This window comes from Saimiri boliviensis, chromosome 7 (genome assembly GCF_048565385.1).
Source record: "Saimiri boliviensis isolate mSaiBol1 chromosome 7, mSaiBol1.pri, whole genome shotgun sequence".
In the NCBI taxonomy this organism is placed as follows: Eukaryota; Metazoa; Chordata; class Mammalia; order Primates; family Cebidae; genus Saimiri; species Saimiri boliviensis.
In genome coordinates this window covers 21,665,007-21,692,535 of record NC_133455.1, presented here as the reverse complement: position 1 = coordinate 21,692,535, position 27,529 = coordinate 21,665,007, and the positions used below count along the sequence as shown (strand labels likewise).

General features: G+C 39.8%; 1 protein-coding gene across 14 annotated transcripts in view; it reads right to left on the bottom strand.

Annotated features, from left to right (window-relative positions):
* ATXN2 (ataxin 2) overlaps positions 1-27,529 on the bottom strand; it is a 163,215-nt gene that overhangs the window by 96,990 nt on the left and 38,696 nt on the right. For all 14 annotated transcript variants that reach the window (XM_039471653.2, XM_039471661.2, XM_039471656.2 and 11 more), the window contains 4 exons: positions 14,624-14,660; positions 12,940-12,999; positions 11,729-11,800; positions 10,777-10,927 (listed from right to left, as the gene is read on the bottom strand). In XM_039471653.2, the coding sequence (XP_039327587.2) occupies positions 10,777-10,927; positions 11,729-11,800; positions 12,940-12,999; positions 14,624-14,660 (320 nt within the window). Of the gene's footprint in view, positions 1-10,776; positions 10,928-11,728; positions 11,801-12,939; positions 13,000-14,623; positions 14,661-27,529 lie in introns of those variants that run through there.

Sequence of the window (27,529 nt, the reverse complement as noted above, 5' to 3'; positions counted from 1 at the left end):
GCCTGGCGTATTTCTACACTTTAGATTCTGTTCCCATGTATCTCAAATCAACCTTACTCATAGTACCATACAGTATTTTTGTATTGTTTGTCCAAATAAAATTCTATTTTATGCTAAAAATTTTTGCTTATTCTTTTTGTTTTATATTTAATAAAGTTATTGTGCAAACATGATAGGGCAGAGAATTTCTATATATTCTAAAAATATATAAAACATGTAACTTTAATAAATGGAAGATGACCATATCTTAATACACATGTAACACTTTTATACTGTGTACCACAAACTCCTCTGTTTAGCTTTCCATCACATAGTTCCGTTCCATCTATTTATTTCTTTTAATCTCAATAATCTCTGTACTACCACCATACTGGTCTCAATAAATGCCACTCTCTATTTACTGCTTGGCCCCAGCGTGAACACATACCTGTGCTTTAATAAACCACAGCAATGCTGAGGCTGTAAACTTTCTAATGGTTCAGTTTTCAAGAGAAGAATACTGTACCACTGAGAGTTCTAGCTCGCTCACTAGAATGGGAACTCCCAAAGTCAATGGCCCAAGTCAAGTTCCTTTCCTGCCCAGTGATCTGGACCAACCCAGCTAAAAGACCACCTGCATATCCATTATTTCATCTGTCAATGTATCACAGGGCACCAGAAAGGAGAGGCTATCGATCCTGATAACTTGCCCAGTTTTAGTTCTACCTGCCTGCCACATCTAGAGCCTACTACACTCCTAGCTACAAGAATGTGCCTACTTAGAAACAGGGCTGTGACGTACCTCCCCTAGTCCTAGCAGGGCACCATCCATGAATAAACTTGGAACACATTTAGATTTCTCAGGCCCTTAGGCTTCCTGGGTCATATCATTCTCTGGGATCTGCCCCTTCATCACATGACTGACACCGCATTTCTAACGTCATGCCCTCCAGAAGAGATCCCTGTCTGTTACTTGTACTGTTGCTGATCAGACCAAAAAGACAACCATATAACAACATAACAGCACAACACCAGAATAAAACAATCTGTAGAATTTTATACTTCACTGTTCTCTAATTACACATTAACACTCCAACTTCTTCTAACTGCTACAATCTACACAATTCAATTTAACACTCTCACTTCTTCCAACTACTAAAATCTAAACAATTCTTTTATTTTTCTTTTTATTTTATTTTGAGATGAAGCCTCGCTCTGTCTCCCAGGCTGGTATGCAGTGGCAGGATCTCAGTTCACTGCAACCTCCGCCTTCTGGCTTCAAATGATTCTCCTGCCTCAGCCTCCGAAGTAGCTGGGATTACAGACGCATGGCACTACACCCAGCTAATTTTTTAAAATAAAATCTATATAATTATTCACATCTATGACTCCGTTTTATATTCAATGTCACGCAGGTCAACATTCCATTTTTCTTGAATTCATTTACATGCTTTGGTATCTCTGACTCTAAATGCTTAGAATAGAGTACATGAACTCGCTAAAGAAACTGTCGACACCATGAAATTATATATAGTGAAGGCACAGTGGTTTGCACTTATAATCCCATCACTTTTGGAGGCCAAGGTAGAGAACTGTTTGAGCCCAGGAAGTCAAGATCAGCCTGGGAAACATAGTGAGACTCATTATCTACAAAATATTTTAAAAATTAGCTGGGCATAGTGGCGCGCACCTGTAGTCCCAGCTACTTGGGTGGCTGAGGTGGGAGAGTTCCTTGAGCCAGGAGGTCGAGGCTACAGTAAGCCATGATCACACCACTGCACTCCAGCCTGGGTGACAGAGCATGACCCTGTTTCTTTAAAAAAAAAAAAAAAAAAAAAAAATTAATTTTTAAAAGAATTACATTACATGTAAAATCTGCATGTGTGTAAATTTTTCTAGGGTGAGGGTATACAGTTTCACTAGGTATATAGTTTCACTAGGTTCTCAAAAGGGACCCAAAATACATTCTTAGATTTCTCTGTACTGTCCATAGCAACAAGCACAGCAAAGAACACATTCCAGAGCTCTCCAAGTATCTGCTGGATGATGACTGTATTTGTAAGACCACTTATAGCTTTTTCATTCTTTCCATAAAATAATGCTTCTATAAAAGTGTATTAAGGCACTGAGTTTCATTTATTCAAACACATTTATATTGAGCCTGTACTATGTGCCAAAGCACTATACTAGACCATGAGAATAAATAACAAAGACAGTAACCAAGCACAAAGAGCTCAAAGTGCAACAGGGGAGACAAGCCTATAATTTTAATACAACATGTTATAAGGGCAATGATATACACATAATAGGAGGAAACTAGTGTGTGGTAGCTGAAATGACAGCAGTGTGTGACTGTCATGTGGCAAGAGCAGAAGGCAAAGAAACAGACAATGGGGACACACATCCAAGGGATGTGTGAAGGTGAAGAAGCCCAGGAATGCGGCAGGAAAGGCATGATCAATAGACATAAAAAATACAGAAGAGGCCGGGAGCAGTGGCTCACACCTGTAATCCCAGCACTTTGGAAGGCTGAGGGGTACAGATCACCTGATGTCAAGAGTACGAGACCAGCCTGGCCAACATGATAAAACCCCGTCTATACTAAAAATACAAAAATTAGCTGAGTATGGTGGCATGCACCTAGACTCCCAGCTACCTGTAGTCCCGGGTTCAAGCGATTATCCCGCCTCAACCGGAGGCTGCTACTTGGGAGGCTAAGGCAGGAGAATCACTTGAACCCAGAGGCAGAGGTTGCAGTGAGCCAAAAATCACACCACTGCACTCCAGCCTGGGCAACAGAGCAAGACTCATCTCAAAAAATAAAAAAATAAAATAGCTAATCCTGAAGGAGGGTGAAACCCACATTCAAGTGCAGTAATAAAGACAGAAAAAGATTCCAAAAGACCTGGAAGTCAGAGGTTAATGATAGCCTTTGGCAGGGTAATGGCTAGAAGAATTCAGGATTAAAAAGAATCCTTTTTAGGTAAGCAGGAAGTGAACAGGTTTTCAGTCTAAAGGGAAGGAGTAAGTAGAAACAGAGATGCTGAAGAGTCCAGAAACAAAGAGTTGGTATAACAGAGCAAGGAGGAAAAAAAAAAACGGCTGGGTGAGGTGGCTAACACCTGAAATCCCAGCACTCTAGGAGGCCAAAGCAGGTGGATCACTTAAGGTCAGAAGTTTGAGACCAGCCTGGCCTGCACAGTGAAACCACATCTCTACTAAAAACGAAAAAATAGCCGGCCGGGCGCGGTGGCTCAAGCCTGTAATCCCAGCACTTTGGGAGGCCGAGGCGGGTGGATCACGAGGTCAAGAGATCGAGACCATCCTGGTCAACATGGTGAAACCCCGTCTCTACCAAAAAATACAAAAAATTAGCTGGGCATGGTGGCGCGTGCCTGTAATCCCAGCTACTCAGGAGGCTGAGGCAGGAGAATTGCCTGAACCCAGGAGGCGGAGGTTGCGGTGAGCCAAGATCGCGCCATTGCACTCCAGCTTGCGTAACAAGAGCGAAACTCCCTCTCATTAAAAAAAAAAAAAAACGAAAAAATTAGTTAGGTGTGGTGGTGGGCACCTATAGCCCCAGTTACTCAGGAGGCTCAGGGAGGAGAATCTCTTGAACTCTGGAGGCTAAGACTACAGTGAGCCGAGATCGAGGCACTGCCCTCTGGCCTGGGCAACAGAGTGAGACTCTGTCTAAAAGAAAAGAAAGCCGGGCGCGGTGGCTCAAGCCTGTAATCCCAGCACTTTGGGAGGCCAAGGCAGGTGGATCACGAGGTCGAGAAATCGAGACCATCCTGGTCAACATGGTGAAACCTCGTCTCTACTAAAAATACAAAAAATTAGCTGGGCATGGTGGCGCTTGCCTGTAATCCCAGCTACTCAGGAGGCTGAGGCAGGAGAATTGCTTGAACCCAGGAGGCGGAGGTTGCGGTGAGCCGAGACCGCGCCATTGCACCCCAGCCTGGGTAATAAGAGCGAAACTCCGTCTCAAAAAAAAAAAAAAAAAAAAAAAAAAAGAAAAAAGAGAAAGAAAAAGAGAGCAAGGAGGCAGAAGGGAGAGTCAAGGGGATGACTGAGGAAGTTAGCTTAAAAATCCTCTCTACTAAAACCAGAGGAAAAATAATGAGGCCAGGTGTGGTGACTCACGCTTGTAATCCCAGGACTTTGGGAGGCCAAGGTGTGAAGACAGCTTAGGCCCAGCAGTTTGAAACCAGCCTGTGTAACATGGAGAAACCCTATCTCTACAAATAAATATATATATGTATATTTGTAGAGATACAATTTTATATATATGTATAATATATATAAGCCCTTTTATACATACATAACATATAATATATATTATTTATATTATATATAACATATTTTATACATACTATGTATGTATAAAATATAATTCTATTATATATATACATATATGGGCATGGTGGCTCACACCTGTAATCCTAACACTTTGGGAGGCTGAGGTGGGCAGATCATGAGGTCAGGAGTTCGACACCAGCCTGGCCAATGTTGTAAAACTCCAACTCTACTAAAAATATAAAAATTAGCCAGGCATGGTAGCGGATGCCTGTAATCCCGGCTACTTGGGAGGCCGAGACAGGAAAATCGCTTGAAATCAGGAGGCAAAGGTTGCAGTGAGCTGAGATCGTGCCACTACACTCCAGCATGGGCAACAGGAGCAAAACTCCATCTCAAAAAAAAAAAAAAAAAAAAAAAAAAAAATTAGCCAGGTGTAGTGACTTGTACCTTTAGTCACAGTTATGTGGAAGGCTGAGTTGAGAGGATCACCTGAGCCTGGAAGGTCAAGGCTGAGCTGTGATTGCATCACTGTACTCAGGCCTGGGCAACAGAGCAAGACCATCTCAAAAAAAAGATGGCAAGGGCCAGGCGCGGTGGCTCATGCCTATAATCCCAGCACTTTGGGAGGCTGAGGCGGGTGGATCACGAGGTCAAGAGATCGAGACCATCCTGGTCAACATGGTGAAACCCCGTCTCTACTAAAAATACAATAATTAGCTGGGCATGATGGCGCACACCTGTAGTCCCGGCTACTCGGGAGGCTGAGGCAGGAGAACTGCTTAAACCCAGGAGACAGGCGGTTGCCGTGAGCCAAGATCGCGCCATTGCACTCCAGCCTGGGTAACAAGAGCGAAACTCCATCTCCAAAAAAAACAGATGGCAAGGAGAAGGAAGATAAATTTGTCGATAATGGAGGGCGTAGTTAGTTGATGGAGATCTGTTCCATTAACCGATCTTCTTCTTAAATGATTTTCTCACTAAATGTGACAGATATCTGGTAAGCAAAATTCTTCAGACTAAATCCAATTAGAATGTAACGAGTAAGGAATCTCAGGATATTACACAGTATTAGAATCAAAGCATGCATTCATTCTTAAGTTTAAGGGACAGAGGATGTTCTGCGTTACTTCACCAAAGCCAGTACAGCTTGTATTTTTGATCAGTCCTAAACGCAGCAGAAAACATAATGTAGGCCAAGGGCTGACAAGCTTTTCTGTAAAAAGACAGATAGTTCAATTTTTTGGCTTTGCAAGCTCTGCAGTCTGCTAAGATTATTCAACTCTATGGTTACAGCCATGAAAAGAGTCATAGACAACATGCAAATGCATAGGCATAGCTATGCTACAATAAAATTTTGTTTACTGACAAGTGGATTTCCTGACCCCTATTATCTAAGCTGAGAATACTACAAAGATAATGAAGCAGTAGGAAAAAATATGAGAAACAATGGAATAAGGAAGCAGAAGTAAAGCCAAAGAACTAAAATATAGATGAGTTGCGGTCAAGAGAGAAACATGAATAACAGCGCAACAAGAACAAAAAGAAAATGAAGGAAAAAAATAAGAGAAGAAAGGAACACTGGAAATGGATGGAAAATGAAGTAAAAAACAAGCAGAGGTAACAGCCCAATTCCAAAGGTATACAGATACAGAGCCAAAAGTGGCTGAATGCCCTAAGAAGTTTTGGCAAATTGAAGAGAATTTCAGATCTGTCTGCACTGGAATTCAAATAAAAGATAAAATACTAACTAATTTTCCAATGATAACATGATGGAATCTTCTAATTATAAATGTGCCAAGGGAACCCACAGCTCATCAGATGTAAAGCTACTTTCAGTTTGTCAATAAAGCTAACTGGCACATGTATAACACTCAAGAGTCCAAATGAAACTGATTAATTGTATTGTAAGAAGTCACTAAGTCATTTCTAAGCCTCTTGTTCATTTGCATATATGTATAACTTTTAAAATTTACTGAAATCAATGATGTTAGCATCAAGAACTTAAAAGTCACACTGATCTTACGTTAAAAGGTTTCCCCGCAGCCAGGTGCTATGGCTCATCCTATAATCCCAGCACTTTCGGAGCAGAGGTGGGCAAATCATGAGATCAGAAGTCTGAGACCAGCCTCACCAATATGGTAAACCCCATCTCTACTAAAAATACAAAAATTAGCCGGGTGTGGTGGTGAGCGCCTATAATCCCAGGTACTTGGAAGGCTGAGGCAGAAGAATCCCTTGAACCCAGGAGGCAGAGGTTGCAGCAAGCCGAGATCGTGCTACTGCACTCCACTCTGGGCGACAGAGCGAGATTCATCTCAAAAAAAACCAACCAAACAAACATTAACTTGACTTATGACAATTGAGCTAAACAACAAACCAAACCACATATCTTATGCCACTGCAGTATAATGTTAAGGACATGAGTTAAGAGTGAAAAAGCTAGACTTGTGTCCTCACTTTAGCAAGTTTTTCACGTTTTTTTTAGTAGGGTCTCGTTCTGCCACCCAGGCTAGAGTGCAGTGGCTCAGTATCGGCTCACTGCAACCTCCGCCTCCTGGGTTCAAGTGATTCTTCCACCTCAGCCTCCCAAGTAGCTGGGACTACAAGCACTCACCACCACAGCCAGCTAACTTTTATATTTTTCATAGAGATGGGGTTTCACTATGTTGGCCAGGCTGGTCTTGAAATCCAGACCCTGTGATCTGCCCGCGTCGGCCTCCCAAAGTGCTGGGATTACAGGTGTGAGCCACTGCTCCCGGCCAGCAAATTTCTTAAATATGCCTCTGTTTCCTCACCTATGACGTGGCTAATAGCTGTACCTACTTCGGAAATAAGTTGTGATGATTTTGTGAACAAATGTAGGTGAATCTGTTAGCACAGAGTCTGGCAATAGAATATGCACTCAAATTTTAGTTAATATTATCAACCTTAAGAATTTAGCAGCACTATTACAGAAGAGAATTATAAGATAAAAGCTCAGAAATGAAATCAATTCATCTCTTTTAGGAAATACAAAGTCATATTAGTATACTCCTATCATTGATCCACTTCTATTATAAAAAACACTCAATCCATCTATCCATTCAAGATGTGGAAAAGTATTATCAAATGATAACAGCAGAGACTATTTCAGGCAGTCACCAATTCTGAGACAGAAAGGGGACTCTAAAGCAAGAAAAAAAAGCATAAATTCTTTTTCTTTGAGACAGGGTTTCACTTGTCACCTGGGCCGGAGTGCAGTGGCACGATCTCACAACCTCCACCTCCCAGGTTCAAGGGTTTCTTCTGCCTCAGCCTCCCAAGTAGCTGGGATTACATACATGTGCCACCACGCCCGAATAATTTTTTAATCTTTTTAAGTAGAGATGAGGTTTCACTACGTTGGCCAGGCAGGTCTCAAACTCCTGACCTCAAATGATCTGCCCACCTTGGACTCTCAAAGTGATGGGATTACAGGCATGAGCCACTGCACCTAGCCTAGAAAGCACAAATTCTCAAGGCCACAGAACAGAGCCACTCCTGGGATCTCATATGAAACCCATGGCTCACATCCCTGACTGCCCAGAGCCTCACCCAGACTAATTGTAATTTAACTAGGATCTCTAGAAGTGAGAACATTTTTTAAAACTCTCCGGGTGACTAAATGTGAACCCAACATTCAGAAGCATTGATTCTACTAAGAATACAAAAAAAAAATAAAAATAAAAATAAGATGGCATGAGCTTATAATCCCAGCTACTCAGGAGGCTAAAGGAGGAGAATCGCTTCAACACAGAAGGCAGAAGTGGCAGAGAGCCGAGATCATGCCACTGCACTCCAGCCTGGGCAATAGAGCAAGACTCCGTCTCAGGAAAAAAAAAAAAAAAAGGAAAAAAGAAAACCATGCCAATTAATAACTCAAAAACAAATTTCTCCATTCTAATAGTATTTCCAAATTAATACTTTTTTTTCTTTTATAGAGAGGGCAACTTCTGCCTAAATAGTCTTAACTTAGCTTAGGATACCTGAAGTCCTAAATGCATGACTTAATACTATTTTCAGGATATTATGTACTGGACATAACTGTATAATTCACTAAACCACTGTAAGTCTTGAAATAAGATACCTGAAAATACTCCAATACTGGATGTCCTCATCAAGAAAACTAATTTTGTAAATGCCCTTATCCCCTTATGAGTACAGTGAGATTTTCTTGCCTTTTATAATGAACTAAAATTATCTGAGAAATGAAGATATTAATAAAAGTAATAAAAATGTAATGACATTAATTTTTAAAAAGAGCAAGGAATGGACTATCACAAACATCTCAAAGTAATATTCACTCTTCCACATTTGGGAAACACCAATTCATCAGAAAAACAAAAAGATAACACATAATGTAAATGGCGGTTAGTTAGATGACCTGGTACCCAATAGAGCAGAGAACATTTTTTGTTGTTGTTGTGGCCAATACTCTTTCCAGAGTGCTATGTATTAAACTAAACTAAAATTTTATCTTCCCAAAGTCAACTTTTGAATTTATAACAGTGGAATATTTCAATAGTATAAGTATAAATAATTTAGTGCTCCTAAGCATAAACAAGATCAACTCCAAAGGTAGCAACTAAAAAAAGACTTGCTTCCTTAGATGGGATGCTGAAGGCCTCTTAAGACAAAGAGTTGTGAATCAAACACAAGGACATTTGAGAACATTCAAAAACAGAAGACTGTGCTTTCAATCGCATTTCAAGACAGTTAAGAATACTCAGTACTGTTAGCCTCTGAAAAAGCAAGCCAACTAATAGATGAGAGCCTTGAGAAGAGAAAGACTCCTGGTATATTATTCTTTCCAAGTAACAGTGTAGAATAATCAGCCCAACAATAAAAACAGCTTTTGGTAAGGTTTAAATAGTGAAAATCAAATTGTACAGAATCACAATTTACACCAGAATTACATATTTCACTACAGAATTTGGTATAAACAAACAAATAAAAATCTTAGGGCTGGGTGTGATGGATCACCTGAGGTCAATAGTTCAAGACCAGCCTGAAGGACACAGAGAAACCCCATCTCTACTAAAAATACAAAATTAGCCAGCTGTGGTGGCACATGCCTGTAATCCCCGCTACTCAGGAAGCTGAGGCAGGAGAATCACTCACTTAAACCCAGGAGGTGAAGGTTGCGGTGAGACAAGATCACGCCACTGCACTCCAGCCTAGGCAACAAGAGCGAAACTCCATCTCAAAAAAAAGAATTTTAGAACCAAGTTCAAGATTGCCCAGAAGTGGGCCTTAGAACATGTTACTGAACACTCAATAATGCCTTGCAAATGAGTAACAGGAATTCCCACTATGTTCCTCAATGGACACTTAAAAAGAGACTACATTTTTTTTGAGACACAGTTGCGCTCCGTCACCAGGCGCCAGGCTGGAGTGTAGTGGCACAATCTTGGCTCACCGCAACCTCCACCTCCCAGGTTCAAGCAATTCTCCCACCTCAGCCTTCCAAGTAGCTGAGACTACAGGCGCACGCCACCACACCCAGCTAATTTTTTTGTATTTTTAGTAGAGATGGGGTTTCACCATGTTGGCCAGGATGGTCTCGATTTCTTGACCTCGTGATCCGCCCGCCTTGGCCTCCCAAAGTGCTGGGATTACAGGCATGAGCCACGGTGCCTGCTGAGACTACATTTTTAATACACTTACATAAATGTTTTTAAATTCTCAAAACATCATCTCATTCTCTGAATGTTTTTTAAATACACATGTTCTACTCCTTTACCCTTTTTCATTTTTATTACACAATTGTTTTCTATCGACCAGTCTCTACCTTTCTTCCTTAGCTCTATGCCTTGATTTCTTTCCAGATTAGCCACATGCCCATTTATAAACTAAAGCATTATAGGCCAAATGGGACAAGAATTTTCAGTTGAATATAATCAGTAGCATTCTTGACCACACCACTGTAGAAAATACTTTACAAACTATTTAAGCGATCACTAAAACTCTATTTAATTTTTCTCTACAGTTTTAAATGTTTTCTAACAAAAATGCATTAAAATTCCCATTTTTCTAAAAAACTATCTTACTCGGGTTATTCTAGAAAGCAGGTCTTTTTTTTTTTTTTTTTTTTTTAAGACCAAGTCTTGCTCTGTTGCCCAGGCTGGAGTGCAGTGATGTGATCTCGGCTCATTGCAACCTCCACCTCCTGCATTCAAGTAATTTTGTCTCAGCCTTTCTGGTAGCTGGGACTACAGGAGCACACCACCACACCCAGCTAATTTTTATATTTTTAGTAGAGATGGGGTTTCACCACGTTGGCTAGGCTGGTCTTGAACTCCTGATCTCAGGTGATCCACCCGTCTCAGCCTCCCAAAGTGCTGGGATTACAGGCATGAACCACCAGGCCCGGCCTAGATATTTCTTTTAAAAAAAAAAAAGTAAGTTTGTAGGATCACTGCGGAAATCGATGCTTGAAAAAATCTAGTAAACCATAATTAAAAAATCAAAACCCACCTCTTTTTGCATAACTGGAGTCCATATCTTTAAACTGTACCACAACAAAGTCTGAACATTTGAACAAAATACTCTCCATTATTTCTTCACGTTTTGGCCCCGAACTGGATTCTGTACTTTTCTCATGTGCAGCATCAAGTACCAAATCACACTGAAATGAAAAACACAAGTAAGTATTCAAAACATTTACAAAATCAAATTCGTTAGAAATTATTTAGCTCATAAAGTTACCAGTTCTTATATGCCTTTGACGAAAATAATCTCAAGAGAACCTGATAATCATACCTTTCTTCCCTGATATATGATCTATTTTCAATTCCATCATTTAAAAATCCTCACATCTGCCGGGCGCGGTGGCTCAAGCCTGTAATCCCAGCACTTTGGGAGGCCGAGGCGGGTGGATCACGAGATCAAGAGATCGAGACCATCCTGGTCAACATGGTGAAACCCCATCTCTACTAAAAATACAAAAAATTAGCTGGGCATGGTGGCACGTGCCTGTAATCCCAGCTACTCAGGAGGCTGAGGCAGGAGAATTGCCTGAACCCAGGAGGCGGAGGTTGCGGTGAGCCGAGATCGCGCCATTGCACTCCAGCCTGGGTAACAAGAGCGAAACTCCGTCTCAAAAAAAAAAAAAAAAAAAAATCCTCACATCTAAATGTTTTTTGGTGCCATGGGCTGTCTTAAGTATATTAATAATGCTTTTTTTAAAGAGAAAAAAATAAACCACCACATCCTCCATTAGTCACAGTGCTTAAAAAATTGTTGACATAGTTTAATAAGCACATACATCAAGAAGTCTTTCTGATTACACAAACTAGTCCATAAAATAATCAGTATTTGACACTGAGGAGTAAAATCATTCCAAGTGGCTTTAAAAACCAGGTAAAGCGCTGACTATAAAAATGTTATTTTACTATGTAAGAAAAAGGGAAAAAACAGTAAAAATTACCTTAGGACTGTATGTTTTGAAAACTCCTTCATATATACCTCCATTTTTCACCTGTACTTCACATTTGGAGCCCTAAAAACATATAATTTATCAAAGAAACAGTATATTACCCAGTCATCAAGGATAATTGTTTTCATTTTACTTTTTATACCTCATCAGGCTTCATTCAATATTAGGTATTTACTAACAAAACAATTAAAAAATTTCAAAACATTAACAACGCACTGAACTTTCAAAACTCTTTAGGAGGCTCTACTCAAGAGTTTGCAGTACAAATTTTAACACTGAAATCAAACATTTCTGACCCCAGCTACTTTAAGTGACAAAATTACGTACAAAAGACAATCAACTACTAATATTATTTTACACACACAGCAGGGTTAACAATACAGATGTCTGTTGTTATAGGTGGGGTTCCAGGACCTCCTTCAGATACCAACTATACAACACTTAAGTCACTTGTGTAAAATTTAATTGCATATAACTAAGTATATTCTCCTAAATACTTTAAATTATCTCTAAATTACTTATAATACCTAATACAATGTAAATGCTATGTAAATAGTTGTCATATTGTATAGTTTTGGGAAGAATGACAAGAAAAACATCTGTACATCTTCGGTTCAGGTGTGATCATACATCTTTTTTCTCAAAAAAGAAATTTTTTTTTTATTTCAGACAGGATCTGGTTCTATTGCCCAGGCTGGAGTACAGTGGCATTACCTCAGCTTGCTGAAACCTCCACCCCCAAGGCTCAAACAATCCTCCCACCTCAGCGTCCGAAGTCGCTGGGACTACAAGCACGCAACACCATGCCCAGGTAGTTTTTCGCTTTTTGTAGAGACGGAATTCTGCCATGTTGCCAAGGCTGGTCTCAAACTCGTGAGCTGAAGTGATCTGCCCACCTTAAACTCCCAAAGTGCTAGGATTACAGGTATCAGTCACTGTGCCTGGCCTTTTTCTCACATATTTTGATCCAAGGTTGGTTGAATCCATAAATATGAAACCCACAGATGCAGAGGACCAACTGTACTTTTACAATTAGTTCTATCAGACTGGATAAGGGAGTTCTAACCTATTTCTCTAAATCATCCTGACTAAATATGATCTAAGCAATGCTACTTTGAAAATCATTTATCCATATTTTAACCTCATGGACTGACTTTATTCTACCCCCATGGCAGTTTATCCCCAACAATCTAATAACTTACAACAACTGATGTAAGTATATGAACCATCCTCATATTTGCATAGATTCCATCAAAAGAAATCTGGAATATTAAAAAAAAAAAAAAAAAAGACTATTAGAAATTAGTACAAATTGAATCTTTCTTATCTAAAATGCTTGGGACCAGAAGTATTTCAGACTAGGGATTTTTCTGAATTTGGGGATATCTGCATTATACTTAATACTTGAACATTCCTATATCAAAATGTGAAATACTGGCGCATTTCCAATTTGGGGCACTCAACCTCTATTTACACTTGCATATAAAGTTAATGTTTATTTTGTTGCAAAATGTTTTGCTAGGATTATGATATCTTATGTGAATTAAAGAAATATTTTGTTTATTTAATATCTTGCTTCCGTAGAGAATAGAAGGTCAGGTTTTCAAGTGTTATCAGTCATACCAACTAACAACATTTTGACTATATGTGATACAAAAAAGCAGAAGTAAACTTCCACAGAGGTGAAAAGACACAAACCATAAAGATATAGAAGACAAATTAATGGTTGGAGAGAGAGAGGAGGTTCACTTAAAAGTGATTTGAGGGATTTTGGTGGCAATGAAACTGTTCTATTTATCTTAATTGTTGTGGTAGTTACTCTGATTGTATGTATTTGTTAAATCTCTCAAAAGTGTATGTACGTTAAGAAGGGTGAAGTGTAAATAAATGGGGTAGGAAGCCAGGGCAGACCTTCAGCAAAGAACCCTGACCAGGTTCTCTCAGCATACCTGCATCAATAACAGTGCTTAAGTCTGATTAACCACACTATTCTGTATTACTACGTGTGTGTCTTCCCGATTCTCATAAAACAATGTCTCTAATAAAGGAAAAGTCTCAAAAGTTAGTGATAATTTCTCATTTATTTCTTCCATCATGTGGAACTTATACCTTTTGCCCTTCATGTCTGGTTCAATTTCATTGATAACATTGCAAAATTTAAGACCAGAACACCAAAGGAGAAAAATGAAAGCAGCAGAAAAAAATGCACATTAATTCAAAATAAAAAGCATAAAGAACTCTGCAAACTCCACTCTAGGCATTCTACATATCTTTTGGAGGTTTTTCACTTAGATTGTCACCTTGGTCCTTTAGAAAAGAACAAATGATTTGTTATTATTACACGACAAAAGTACTATTTACAAATGATATGGTTTGGTTCTGTGTCCCCACCCAAATCTTGTAATTGTAATAATCCCCATGTGTCAAGGGCAGTACCAGGTAGAGACAACTGAATCATGGGGGCCATTTCCCCCATGCTGCTCTCATGATAGTGAGTGAGTTCTTGGGAGATCTGACAGTTTTATAAGGAGCTTTCTCTCCCCTTTGGTCAGCACTTCTCTCTCCAGCCACCATTGAGAAGGATGTGTTTGCTTCCCTTTCCACCATGACTGTAAGCTTCCTGAGCCTCTTTCCTTATATATTACCCAATTTTGGGTATATCTTTATTATCAGTGTGTGAACGAACTAATACAACAAATAATTTTACATTTTATATACAGAGTCATAAAAAACAACACATATAGGCTAAGAACATTATAAACAGTCAAGTTATCTGTAATAAAATTCAAGAGAAAGGATTTTTTTTTGCCTTGGCATTTGGTCTGTGGTTAAATACCATGTTTTGGCTACTAATTTTCCCCAATAAGTAACATTAAAGTTACTCACCGTAGACTGAGGCAATCCTTTGTTACTGTTTCGACCTCTGAAAAGATTAAATATTATTTTTATTAAATTCAACAGGCTAGATAAGCTGAAAAAAATTTCAAACTTAAAATATAATTCAATTCAAATATTGGAGGGCTATCTGTGGGGAGAGCTCACCTAATATTAAGTCTAAAGGCTACCTAAGGATGGCTCTACCTGTACACTGCTGGCCTGGAAACTCGGAATAGGTAGGGGTCACGGAAGGAAGAAAACTAGAAAGAATCAAACTTTATCAAAATCAAATAAAGTAAAATAGCTTACTGAAAGAAAAAAAAAAACTAATGTTAAATGTAAATTAATAATAATCACAGCCAGGCATGGTGGCATGCACTTCCTAGCTACTGAGGAGGCTGAGGCAGGATCACCAGAGTCCAGGAGTTTGAGGCCACAGTGGGCTATGATCATTGTCACTACAGTCTAGCCTGAGCAACAAAGCAAGACCCTGTCTCTAAATAATAATCTTTACTCCCAAAGTAACCAATCACTGTTATAAAGAGCTACTCACAGAAGCAAAATACAGATTATGTTCCTTATTTAACCAAAACAGTTAACTGACACCAAGTCAATTCCCGTATTTCACACCCATCTATAAAAGAAAAACAGGTCATATGGGCCGGGCACAGTGGCTCATGCCTATAATCCCAGCACTTTGGGAGGCCAAGGCAGGCAGATCATGAGGTCAGGAGTTCGAGACCAGCCAAGTCAACATGGCAAAACCCCGTCTCTATTAAAAATACACAAATTAGCCAGGTGTTGTGGCACGTGCCTGTAGTCCCAGCTACTCGAGAGGCTGAGGCAGGAGAACTGCTTGAACCCAGGAGGCAGAGATTGCAGTGAACTGTGACCGCACCATTGTACTCCAGCCTGGGCAATAGAGCAGACTCTGTCTCAAAAAAGAAAAAGAAAAAAAAGAAAAGAAAAACAGGTCACATAATTACAACTGTAGGAAAAAAAAAATGAAAATAATTCAATTCAAAAATTGAAAATAATTCATTCAAAGCACTTTCATTTCTAAATAATATGTGTCTATGTGTGGACTGTTGTAACAAGTGCCTTTCCCTGACAACTCTCTCCCTCAGAAAAGATGCAGTACACAAAAATCAGCTGTCAAGTAATTTCCAGTAAGATGAACTCTAGTTTCAAGTGATTTTTAGAACATAATACAACCTAAAGCTTATTCCACTGAAAAAGATTAGGCCCCTTAGAATAATTTAAAAACATCATTAGCCAGGTGTGGTGGCTCACATCTATAATCCCAGCACTGTGGGAGGCCAAGGAGGGCAGATCACAAGGTCAGGAGTTCGAGACCAGCCTAACCAACATGGTGAAACCTTGTTTCTACTAAAAACACAAAAATTAGCCAGGTGTGGTGGTGGAACCCTGTAATCCCAGCCACTCGGGAGGCTGAGGCAGAAGAATCACTTGAACCTGGGAGGCAGAGGACGCAGCAAGCCGAGATCGTTCCACTGCACTCCAGCCTGGGCAACAGAGTGAGACTCCGTCTCCAAAAAAAAAAAATCATTAAAGTGAAATGTTATATATCCTCATAAACATTAGTCATGACAAGAGGACTAGAATCTCATTTTAATAAAATAATCACAACACTCAAGCTAAAATTCAAAACATTCAAGGAAAACCACAATTCAGGTCCAAAAAGTCTGTCAATATTACTGGTCTACTCCTAGAATAGTAGTTTTAACAGAGGCCAGTCCAAGCTTGGTTTCCAACTCTGACACTTTCCTTACTTTCTTCTCTCATCCAGAAAACAGTGAATTGAATCAAACGATCTCTAGGATTCCTTTCACTTCTAATATTCTAATTCTTTAACTGCTTACCTCAAACATGTCACAGAGATAATTTCCTGAAGCCTAAAAAATACAACTAATAACGTTATCTTTTATAGGTCTTACTATAAAACCAGACACTATACTAAGTACTTTACATGCAACATGTCTAATCTATCACCTCCACTTTAAAGGTGAGGAAACTGAACCTTAGCATTCAAATATCTTTACCAAAATCATCCAGTTCATGAGCAGTAGAGCTGGTATTTAAACCAGGTGTATCTGATTCCATGTCTAAGCTTTTGATTTCTAGGTTATGTTGCCTCTCAGAAACTGTATCACAAGGAATAAACTACCTTCACCTAACAGAAATTCTATACTTTTTCAATCATCATTTGAATTTACTACTGTTTTTTCTTGGAGGGGGGTTACTTATAGTCTGTACATGAAGGTTAACATGCTTAAATCTTGCCGGCCCCATGGCTCACACCTATAATCCCAGCACTTTGGGAGGCCAAGGAGGGTGGATCACCTGAGGTCGGGAGTTCAAGACCAGCCTGACCAGCATGGAGAAACCCCATCTCTACTAAAAGTACAAAATTAGCCAGGCGTGGTGGCGCATGCCTGTAATCCCAGCTACGTAGAAGGCTGAGGCAGGAGAATTGCTTGAACCTAGGAGGTGGAGGTTGCATTAAGTTGAGACCTGGGCAACAAGAACGAAACTCCATCTCTAAAAAAAAAAAAAAAAAAAAAGCCTAAATCTTACTTAGAAGGATGATCTGGTACCCTGGTGGTTGCTGAAATGCCCTATTACAAAACCTTGAACAAATGCCATGAACTGTCCTTAAACTCATATGGCCCCCCTACAGAGTTATGTAAAAGATTTAAAAACATAATCCCCTTTCAAGAAGTCACAATGTTCTTTTTAGTGATTATGTAGTTAGTTACATCTTTGACTAATAAAAAGTAATTGTTTGACATGGAGTTTACTCAGCAGAACAAACTGTTCAACCAGGAAAATATTATCATATAAAAAGCAGTACAGAGTGCAAAAACCACTTGATTTTCACTGATCTATGACATGGTTGGACGCCCAAGAGAAATGTTAGCGTATCAATGCAGTATTCTCTAAAATTTACAGAAGTCTAAATTCTTGTTTCTTTTTGTATCCATTCAAATTATTCTTTACTTTTAATCTTTTCATTAGTATCTCAAACCAAATATTCTATTTCATATAGTAACAAATACGGAATTTCAATTAAAAAGGCCAAGGTCACATTTTAGGTTTAAGTATATTTATGGTTAGACAGATGAGGTTTAACAAAACACTAATATCCAGGATTCTATGCTTTTAATAGTTGCTAAATATGAAATTCAAGTGTGACTTAAAATGCCAGTTAAATTAATATAAAAAAAAGTTCATGTTGGACGTGTTAGCTCATGCTTGTAATCCCAGAACTTTGGGAGGCTGAGGCAGGAGGATCACTTAAGTGCAGGAGTTTGAGACCAGTCTGGGCAACAAAGCGAGACCCCTTTTCTACAAAAAATAAAAAATTAGCTAGGTGTGGTGGTGTACACCCTGTGGTCCCAGGTACTTGGTAAGGTGAGGTGGGAGGATCGCTTGAGCCCCGGAGGTCAAAACTGCAGTGAGCTGTGATTACCCCACAGCACTCCAGCATGGATTATAGAGCAAGACCCTGTCTCACAAAATAACTAAATAATAATAATACAGAAGAAAAGAAATGGATGGGGTTATAAATCAAACAAGAATGATATAAGCTGATAACTATTAAAGCTGGGTGACAGGTACGCAGGGGTTCATTTTACTATTCTGTCTACTTTTATACAATTTCCCTGCATTTAAAAAAAAAAAAAAAAAGTGCATTCTGATGTGATACAAATATGACAGATCTAATCAAGCTTACAGATTTAGCAGTTCACAAGAAACAGTAAGATGAAAGAATATGTTAACTGATACCATGAGGTTACTCACAGTTTAAATCCAGAATATATTAAATGAGACATAAAAAAAATGACAATTTTGGCTGGGCACGGTGGTTCATGCCTGTAATCCCAGCACTTAGGGAGGCTGAGGCAGACGGATCATGAGGTCAGGAGCGAGACCAGACTAGCCAACATGATGAAACTCTGTCTCTATTAAAAATACAAAAATTAGCCGGATGTGGTGGCAGGCACCTGTAATCCCAGCTACTTGAGAGGCTGAGGCGGGAGAATCACCTGAACCCGGGGGATGGATGTTGCAGTGAGCCAAGATAACGCCATTGCACTCCAGCTTGGGCAACAGAGTGAGTCATCGTCTCAAAAAAAAAAAAAAAAAAAAAAAAAAGCAGTCTCTTTAACAAATAAATCACATAGGACAAAAACACCACGGAAGGAGAACTTATAAATTTTAAAATACATATGAAGCAATGCATAGGCCAGGCGCAGTGGCTCACATCTGTAATCCCAGCACTTTGGGAGGCTGAGATAGGCAGATCACGAGGTCAGGAGTTTGAGACCAGCCTGACCAATATGGTGAAACCCCGACTCTACTAAAAATATAAAAATTAGCTGGGCATGGTAGTGTGTGACTCTAAACGCTTGAACCCGGGAGGCAGATGTTGCAGTGAGCCAAGATCACCCCATTGCACTTCAGCCTGGGTGACAGAGCGTGACTCCATCTCAAAAAGAAAAAGTAATGCATAAATTAAAAGTAATCAAAATAAATCAAAAGCAATCAAGCCAGGCAAGTTGTCTCAGATCTATAATCCCAACACTTTGAGAGATTAAGGAGGACGGGTCACTTGAGATCAGGGGTTCAAGACCAGCCTGATCAACATGGTGAAACCCTGTCTCTACTAAAAATACAAAAATTAGCCGGGTATGATAGTGGGTGCCTGTAATCCCAGCTACTTGGGAGACTGAGCCGTAAGAATGGCTTGAATCCCAGAGGTGGAGGTTGTAGGGGGCTGAGATCCCACCACTCCACTCTAGCCTGGGCAATACAGTGAGACTGTCTTAAAAAAAAAAAAAAAAGGCAATCAAAAGCAGGGCTTTCTGATTTCAAAACTTACCACAAAGATAGAACAATCAAAACAATGTGGTACTGGCATAAGGACAGACATAAAAACAATGAAATACAGAGCCCATGGGCTGGGCATGGTGGCTCAGGCCTGTAATCCCAGCACTTTGGGAGGCTGAGGCAGGTGTCATTTGAAGTCAGGTGTTCAACACCACCCTAGCCAACATGGCACAACCCCATCTCTACTAAAAAGTACAAAAAAACAGCTGGGCGTTGTGGCGGCCACCTGTAATCCCAGCTACTTGGGAGGCTGAGGCAGGGAGATTTGCTTCAGCCCAGGAGGTGGAAGTTGTAGTGAGCTGAGATCACACCACTGCACTCCAGCCTGGGTGACACAATAAGACTCCATCTCAAAAAATAGGAGAAGAAAAAAAAAAAAAAAAAAAGAGAAATACAGAGCCCAGAAACAAATCCTTAAATATGTAAGTTAACTGATTTTTACCAAGGGTGTCAAGATCATTCAATAAGAATAGTTTAACAAGGATGTCAAGATCATTCAATAAGAATAGTCTTTTTACAAATTATGCTAGGAAAACTAAAGATCCACATGCCACAGAATGAAGTTGTACCCTTACTTTATACCATATACAAAAAATAACTCAAAATGGATCAAAGCCCTGAACGTAAGAGCTAAAACTATAAAACCCTAAGGGAAAATCATTATCTGTAATTTGGCAATGATTTCTTAAATATGATACCAAAAGCATGGGCAACAGAAGTGATATGGTTAGGCTTTGTGTCCCCACCCAAATCTCATCTTGAATTATAATTCCCATAATCCCCACATGTCAAGGGAGAAACCAGGTGGAAGTAACTGGATCATGGGGGCAGTTACCCCCAAGCTGTTCTCCTGATGGTAAGTGCTCACGAGATCCAATGGTTTTGTGTGTTTGGTACTTCCTCCTGCATTCATTCTTCCTGCCACCTTGCAAAGAAGGTACTGTACTTCCCCTTCTACCATGACTGCCTCGGGCCTCCCAAGCCATGTGGAACTGTGAGTCAATTAAACCTCTCTCCTTTATAAATTACCCAGTCTTGAGTAGTTCTTTATTGCAGTATGAATTAATCTGAAAACAGATTAATTTTTTTTTTTAAAAATAGAAAAAAAGGACTTCATGCTTGAGCCAAGGAGTCTGAGACCAGTCCTGGCAACATAGTGAGACCCTGTCTCCACACAAAAAAATTTTTTTAATGAGCTAGGCATGGTGGTACATGCGTGTAGACTCAGCTACTCAAGAGGCTGAAGTAGGAGGATCACTTGAGCCTGGAAGATCGAAGCTGTAATGCCGTGGTCACACCACTGTACCCGAGCCTAGGCTACAGAGCGAGATCCTATCTCTTTTTTTCTTTTTAGGGACGGAATTTCTCCATATGGGTCAGGCTGATCTCCCAACCTCAGGTGATCTGCCCGCCTTGACCTCCCAAAGTGCTGGGATTACAGGCATGAGCCACCATGCTGGGCCAACAAGTCTCCAAAAAGGAGGAAAAAAAAAAAAAATGACTTCATCGAAATTTAAAAGTTTTGTGCAAAGTACACCATCCAGAGAGTAAAAAGATAACCCACCCACAGAACAGGAAAAAAATGTTTGCAAATCATATATCTGATAACGGGTTAATATCCAAAACATATAAAGAACTCCCACCAGGCGCAGTGGCTCATGCCTGTAATCCCAACACTTTGGGAGGTCAAGCCAGGCAGATTACTTGAGGTCAGGAGTCTAATACCAGCCTGGCCAATATGGTGAAACCCCATCTCTACCAAGAATCAAAAAAAATTAGCCAGATGTGGTGGTGCATGCCTGTAATCCCAGCTACTCGGAAGGCTGAGACAGAAGAATCGCTCAAACCTGGGAGGCAAAGGTTGCAGTGAGCCAAGATCGTGCGGATGCACTCTAGCCTGGGTGACAAAGTGAAACTCCATCTCAAAAAAAAACAAAAACAAAAAACGAATGAGCAAACGAAAAGAACTTCCACAACTCAAACAACCCAATTCAGGAGGCTGAGGTGGAAGGATTGCTCGAGCCTCACAATTTGAGTCTAGGCTGGGCAACAAAGTGAGATCCCATCTTTCTAAAAGAAAAAAAAGTTAATATACATTTCTCCAAATGAGTTATGTAGATGACCAGTGGACACATGAAAAGTTCAGTATCATTAATTGTTAGGGAAATACAAATCAAAACCACAATGAGATACCACTTCACAGCTACTAAAATTCCAATTACCAAAACAACAACAACAACAACAAAATAAGTGTTGGCAAAGATGTAGAGAAACTGGATCCCTTGTGCACTGCTGATGAGAATGTAAAATGGCACAGCCAGTATGGAAAACTTACAGCAGTCCTTCAAAAAATTAAACACAGAAATAACATATGACCCAGCACTGCATTTATATGCTGAAAAACAATGACCTGAAGACATACCTGTACACCTACATTCACTACAGCATTATTCACAATAGCCAAAAAGTAAAAACAAATGTCTGTTGACAGAGGAGTGAATCAACAAAATGTGGTACATCTACTCAATGAAATACTATTCAGCTATAAAAAGAAATGAAGTTTTGAAACATGCTATAATGTAAATAAATCTTGAAGGCATGCTAAATGAAGTCAGACACAAAAGAACAAGTACTGTATAATCCTACTTACATGAGGTATCTAAAAGTAATCAAATTTATAGAGACAGAAAGCAGAATGGTGGTTGCCAGGGACTACAGATGGGGAATGGGGAACAACTGCTTAATGGATGCTAGTTTTCTTTTTGAGATGATAAAAATGCTTTGAAATTTAATATAAGTGGCAGTAACACACAACATAAATGTATTTAGTATCACTTCATAGGCTGGGTGCAGTGGCTCACACCTGGAATCCCAGCACTTCAGATCATGAGGTAAAGAGATTGAGCCCATTCTGGCCAACACGGTAAAACCCTGTCTCTACTAAAAATACAAAAATTAGCTGGGTGTGATGGTGCGCACCCGTAATCCCAGCTACTTGGGAGGCTGAGGCTGGAGAATCACTTGAACCCAGGAGGCAGAGATTGCAGTGAGCTGAAATCATGCCACTGTACTCCAGCCTGGGCAAGAGAGCCAGATGCTATCTCAAAAAAAAAACAAAAACAAAAACAAAAACTTTATACACTTAAAATGTTTACAATGGTATATTATTCTACCATAATTCAGGAGAAAAAAAACTCTGACTCTCTTCCCAAAGAAATTTCACTGGCAACAAGGTATAAAGGAGTTCATGATGCTTTCAAAAACACTGAAGGTTGTGGTCAAAGGCACTTGGTAGGAGGAGACTGGCAGAATCATTGGAGATATGTACTGAATTGTAGGTTGGCTAGTTTGGTGGCCAGAACTAGGGAAAGAGAGCTGGGAGGAGCCCTCTGTGGATCAGAACAAATTTCAAACACTGATCTCAGAAACCATCCCTTCAAAGAAGCTCAAATTTGATCAGATCAGTTTCTGGAGCAGTTTATGCCCCAAAGCATCACTGAAAATAGTGCAGACCCTCCATATCTGCAGGTTTCATATTCTCAGATTCAATCACTTGAGATTAAAAGCATTTAAAAATAAATAATACAATAACAACACAAAGAAAAAATACATAGCAACTATTTACCTAGTATTTACACTGGATTAGGTATTGTAAGTAACCTAAAAATGACAAAGTATACAGGCAGATGTGCACAGGTATATGCAAATACTATGCCATTTTATGAGGGACTTAAAGCATCCATAAATTTTGAAATCCAATGGGGTGGGGGGTCCTGGGACCAACCCCTCAAGGACACCAAGAGATGACTATATAGCATCATCTAGTAATTAATATAGCTTAACAGCTGGGTACAGTTAGGAAAAGAGACAAAGCCATGCCCAAATCACTGTGATTTAGCCAGATGCAGTGGCTCACGCCTGTAATCCTAGCACTTTGGGAGGCCAAGGCAGGCAGATCACGAGGTCAAGAGATTGAGACCATTCTGGCCAACATGGTGAAACCCCGTTTCTATTAAAAATATAAAAATTAGCTGGGTATGGTGGCACGCACCTGTAGTCCCAGCTACTCGGGAGGCTGAGGCAGGCGAATCACTTGAAACCAGGAGGCGGATGTTGTAGTGAGCTAAGATCGCACCACTACACTCCAGCCTGGCAACAGAACACTCCATCTCAAAAAAGAAATCAGTATGATTATAGAGTGATGGCTGGCATACCCAAGGCTGCGGCCCAAGAAAAGCAACATCAGAGGCACCACACTGTACAGAAAGGAAAGAAGGACAGACCACTGTACAGAAAGGAAAGAAGGACAGACCACTGTACAGAAAGGAAAGAAGGACAGACCACTAAAATCATTCAGCCAGTCTTTAGAGAAATAGGCAAATAACAGTAACCAACACCACCCCCTACCACAAATTGGTGAGGACCAGTATCTAGAGTTGCTACAATACATTATTCAAAATGGCTTTTAAGAAAAAAGACAAACTAAGACACAGAAAAGTATAACCCCACCCACTGGAAAAAAATAGGCAATAGAAATTGCTTGTATACGGCCGGGCGCGGTGGCTCAAGCCTGTAATCCCAGCACTTTGGGAGGCCGAGGCGGGTGGATCACGAGGTCGAGAGATCGAGACCATCCTGGTCAACATGGTGAAACCCCGTCTCTACTAAAAATACAAAACATTAGCTGGGCATGGTGGCATGTGCCTGTAATCCCAGCTACTCAGGAGGCTGAGGCAGGAGAATTGCTTGAACCCAGGAGGCGGAGGTTGCGGTGAGCCGAGATCATGCCATTGCACTCCAGCCTGCGTAACAAGAGCGAAACTCCATCTCAAAAAAAAAAAAAAAAGAAATTGCTTGTATAACCAGAGGTCTGACTTAATAAAAACTTCAAAAGTAGTCACTATAAATAGGTTCAAAGAACTAAAGAAAACCACGATTAATGCAGTAAAAGAAGGTATGACTATCATATTGCATCAAATAAAGAATGTTAAGGCTGGGTGCAATGGTTCATGCCTATAATCCCAGTACTTTGGGATCATGAGGTCAGCATTTTGAAACCTGCCTGTCCAACATGGTAAAAACCCTGTCTCTACTAAAAATACAAAAATTAGCCGGGCATGGTGGCAGGCACCTGTAGTCCCTGCTACTCAGGAACCTGAGGCTGGAGAATCACTTGAACCCAGAAGGCAGAGGCTGCAGTGAGCCAAGACCGCACCACTGCACTCCAGCCTGGGCGTGGGGGTAGAGCCAGATATAGGTGATGCGGATGGAGGCAGCAAGCCACATTGCCATGTACGTACCTACGCAACAATCCTGCAGGTTCTTTACATGTACCCTAGAACCTAAAATGCAATAAAATATATATATAAAAAAATAAAAATAAAAAGAATGGGAAATGATAAATAAGAAGCTTAATATAACAAGAGCTACAAATATATACTTGTTTTCCTTCCTTCTCTCAGCTTTGTTAAAATATAAAGTAGTTATTACCGAGTTGTGACTTTTTTTTTCTTTTGAGACGAAGTCTCGCTCTGTCATCCAGACTGGAGTGCAGTGGTGCAATCTCAGCTTACTGCAACCTCTGTTTCCCGGGTTCAAGTGATTCTTCTGCCTCAGCCTCCTAAGTAGCTGGGACTACAGGGGTCCACCACCACGCCTGGCTAATTTTTGTATTTTTAGTAGAGACAGGGTTTCACCATATTGGTCAGGCTGGTCTGGAACTCCTGACCTTGTGATCCTCCCACCTGGGCCTGCCAAAGTGCTGGGATTACAGACTTGAGCCACCGCGCCCAGCCTCCACCCACTTTCTTTGTGTTATTGGCAATATACTACATTTCTTTTTTGTGTGACATTTAAAACATGTATAACAATATAACCAGAAAAATGGGGAAAAGAGAATAATTCGCATTATCTTTATCTGACTGTAATTTAAGTTAGTAAAAAGCTGAAGTTGTTTAGATTAAGATACGTATATAGTAAGCCCAGAATAACCACTAAAGAAGTAGCTCCCAAAAAAAAATCCTAGGGAAAAAAAAAATTCAGTTGGGCACTGGCTCACGACTGTAATCCTAGCAATTTGGGAGGCCAAAGCAGGTGGATCAAGTGAGATCAGGAGTTCAAGACCATCCTGACCAATATGACCAATATGGTGAAACCCCTAGAAAACCTGCCTCATGTGCCATCATCTTCTTTTATCACAATATCAATCTGGTAATTGAATTCCAATTAATAAATGTAGACAAAATGATGGAAGAAAGTGGCATCACCACTTGGTAACACCACAGTAAATAACTTTGGCAAAAGTGTCCATAGATGCTAAACATAGTAAGGAAAAGTAGAAACAAAATATTTATATAACCACAAAGTAACTCCCCACAAGATACTGATGAAATGATGAAGTGAAAAATAACTTTATAGTAAAGGAACTTAGTAGATACAACCCTAAACAAGTGATCAAAGTTAACAGCCTCAGTAATGGGACAAATATATATAATGCACTTTCTGACATCACACAATGAGAAAAACACACAAATCATTTCTGTTGTATTCCTGCCAAAAATAAAAATCTGAATCTAATCATAAGGAAACCTCAGATATACCCTAATTGAGGGATAGGCTATAAAATACCCTGTCATCTTCAAAAGTGTCAAGTTATAATAGACAAAGGAACTGCTTCAGATTAAAGGAGACCAAAGACACATGACAACTGAAGGCAACAATCCTGAACTGATTCTTGGACTGGGGGGAAAAAAGAAATATATATATTTATACATATATGTAGAATGTATGTATTTACTGGTTCTTGAATCAGAAAATGTTGATTTGCTGATTGTTTTAAAGGACATTAGAAGAAGAGTTCTGTAGACAGGATAATAGTTTGACACAATTATTAATTTCCTTATTTTGAAAACTGTACTGTGGTTTTGAAATAGAATGCCCTTGTTATTAGGAAATACATTTCCAAGTATTTAGGGCTAAAGAGGCATTATATTTCTCATACGTTTAATAAGATAATTTTTATTTTATATTAAATCTTATAAATACCAATACAGGGAAAATTTAGAGGTGAATTTGGTAAAATGTTACTTGAAAAATAAATGTGAAAGAGATAGGATAATTTTTTATAATATCTTTGCAATTTTTCTAAAAGTCTAAAATTATGCATAAGTAAAATGTTTTTAATTGGGAGACTATAAATGATGTGATTTATTAACTCTAATGCACTGTCCAAAGTATTTTTTTTATAATACCTAATCCTAAATCCTACTCAGCCTTGAAACTCAAATGCCACCTTCCCATCCTCCTCAAATGTTAGTTAGAAATAGAAAAAAAGGCCGGGCGCGGTGGCTCAAGCCTGTAATCCCAGCACTTTGGGAGGCCGAGGCGGGTGGATCACGAGGTCCAGAGATCGAGACCATCCCGGTCAACATGGTGAAACCCCGTCTCTACTAAAAATACAAAAAATTAGCTGGGCATGGTGGCGCGTGCCTGTAATCCCAGCTACTCAGGAGGCTGACGCAGGAGAATTGCCTGAACCCAGGAGGCGGAGGTTGCGGTGAGCCAAGATCGTGCCATTGCACTCCAGCCTGGGTAACAAGAGCGAAACTCCGTCTCAAAAAAAAAAAAAAAAAATAGAAAATAGAAAAAAGAAGGGGGGGAAAAAAAAGAAACTCAAAAGCCACCTTTTCAAGAAGGCTTCCTTAGATTATTTATCTCAATCAAATACACGGTGCTGTTTTCAACTCTCCAGTTTAGATTTGTATTATAATTACTACTGTACCTGTCATATGCCCACTACTCAGTGCCATCACCTGACCATTTTATGCTTCTGTGCAAATCAGAAAATGATGCCTCTTTCAGGGCGTCATAGACCCATATTAGAGAAAATGGTGTCGTTGGTGGGCAGTGTCTTTGTGAAAATTAAAAGAAGGTACCAGAAGCACATAGATACAGCCCCCAAAGGCACATTGTGTGGCCAAAGAAAACACCTTGATTTCAACA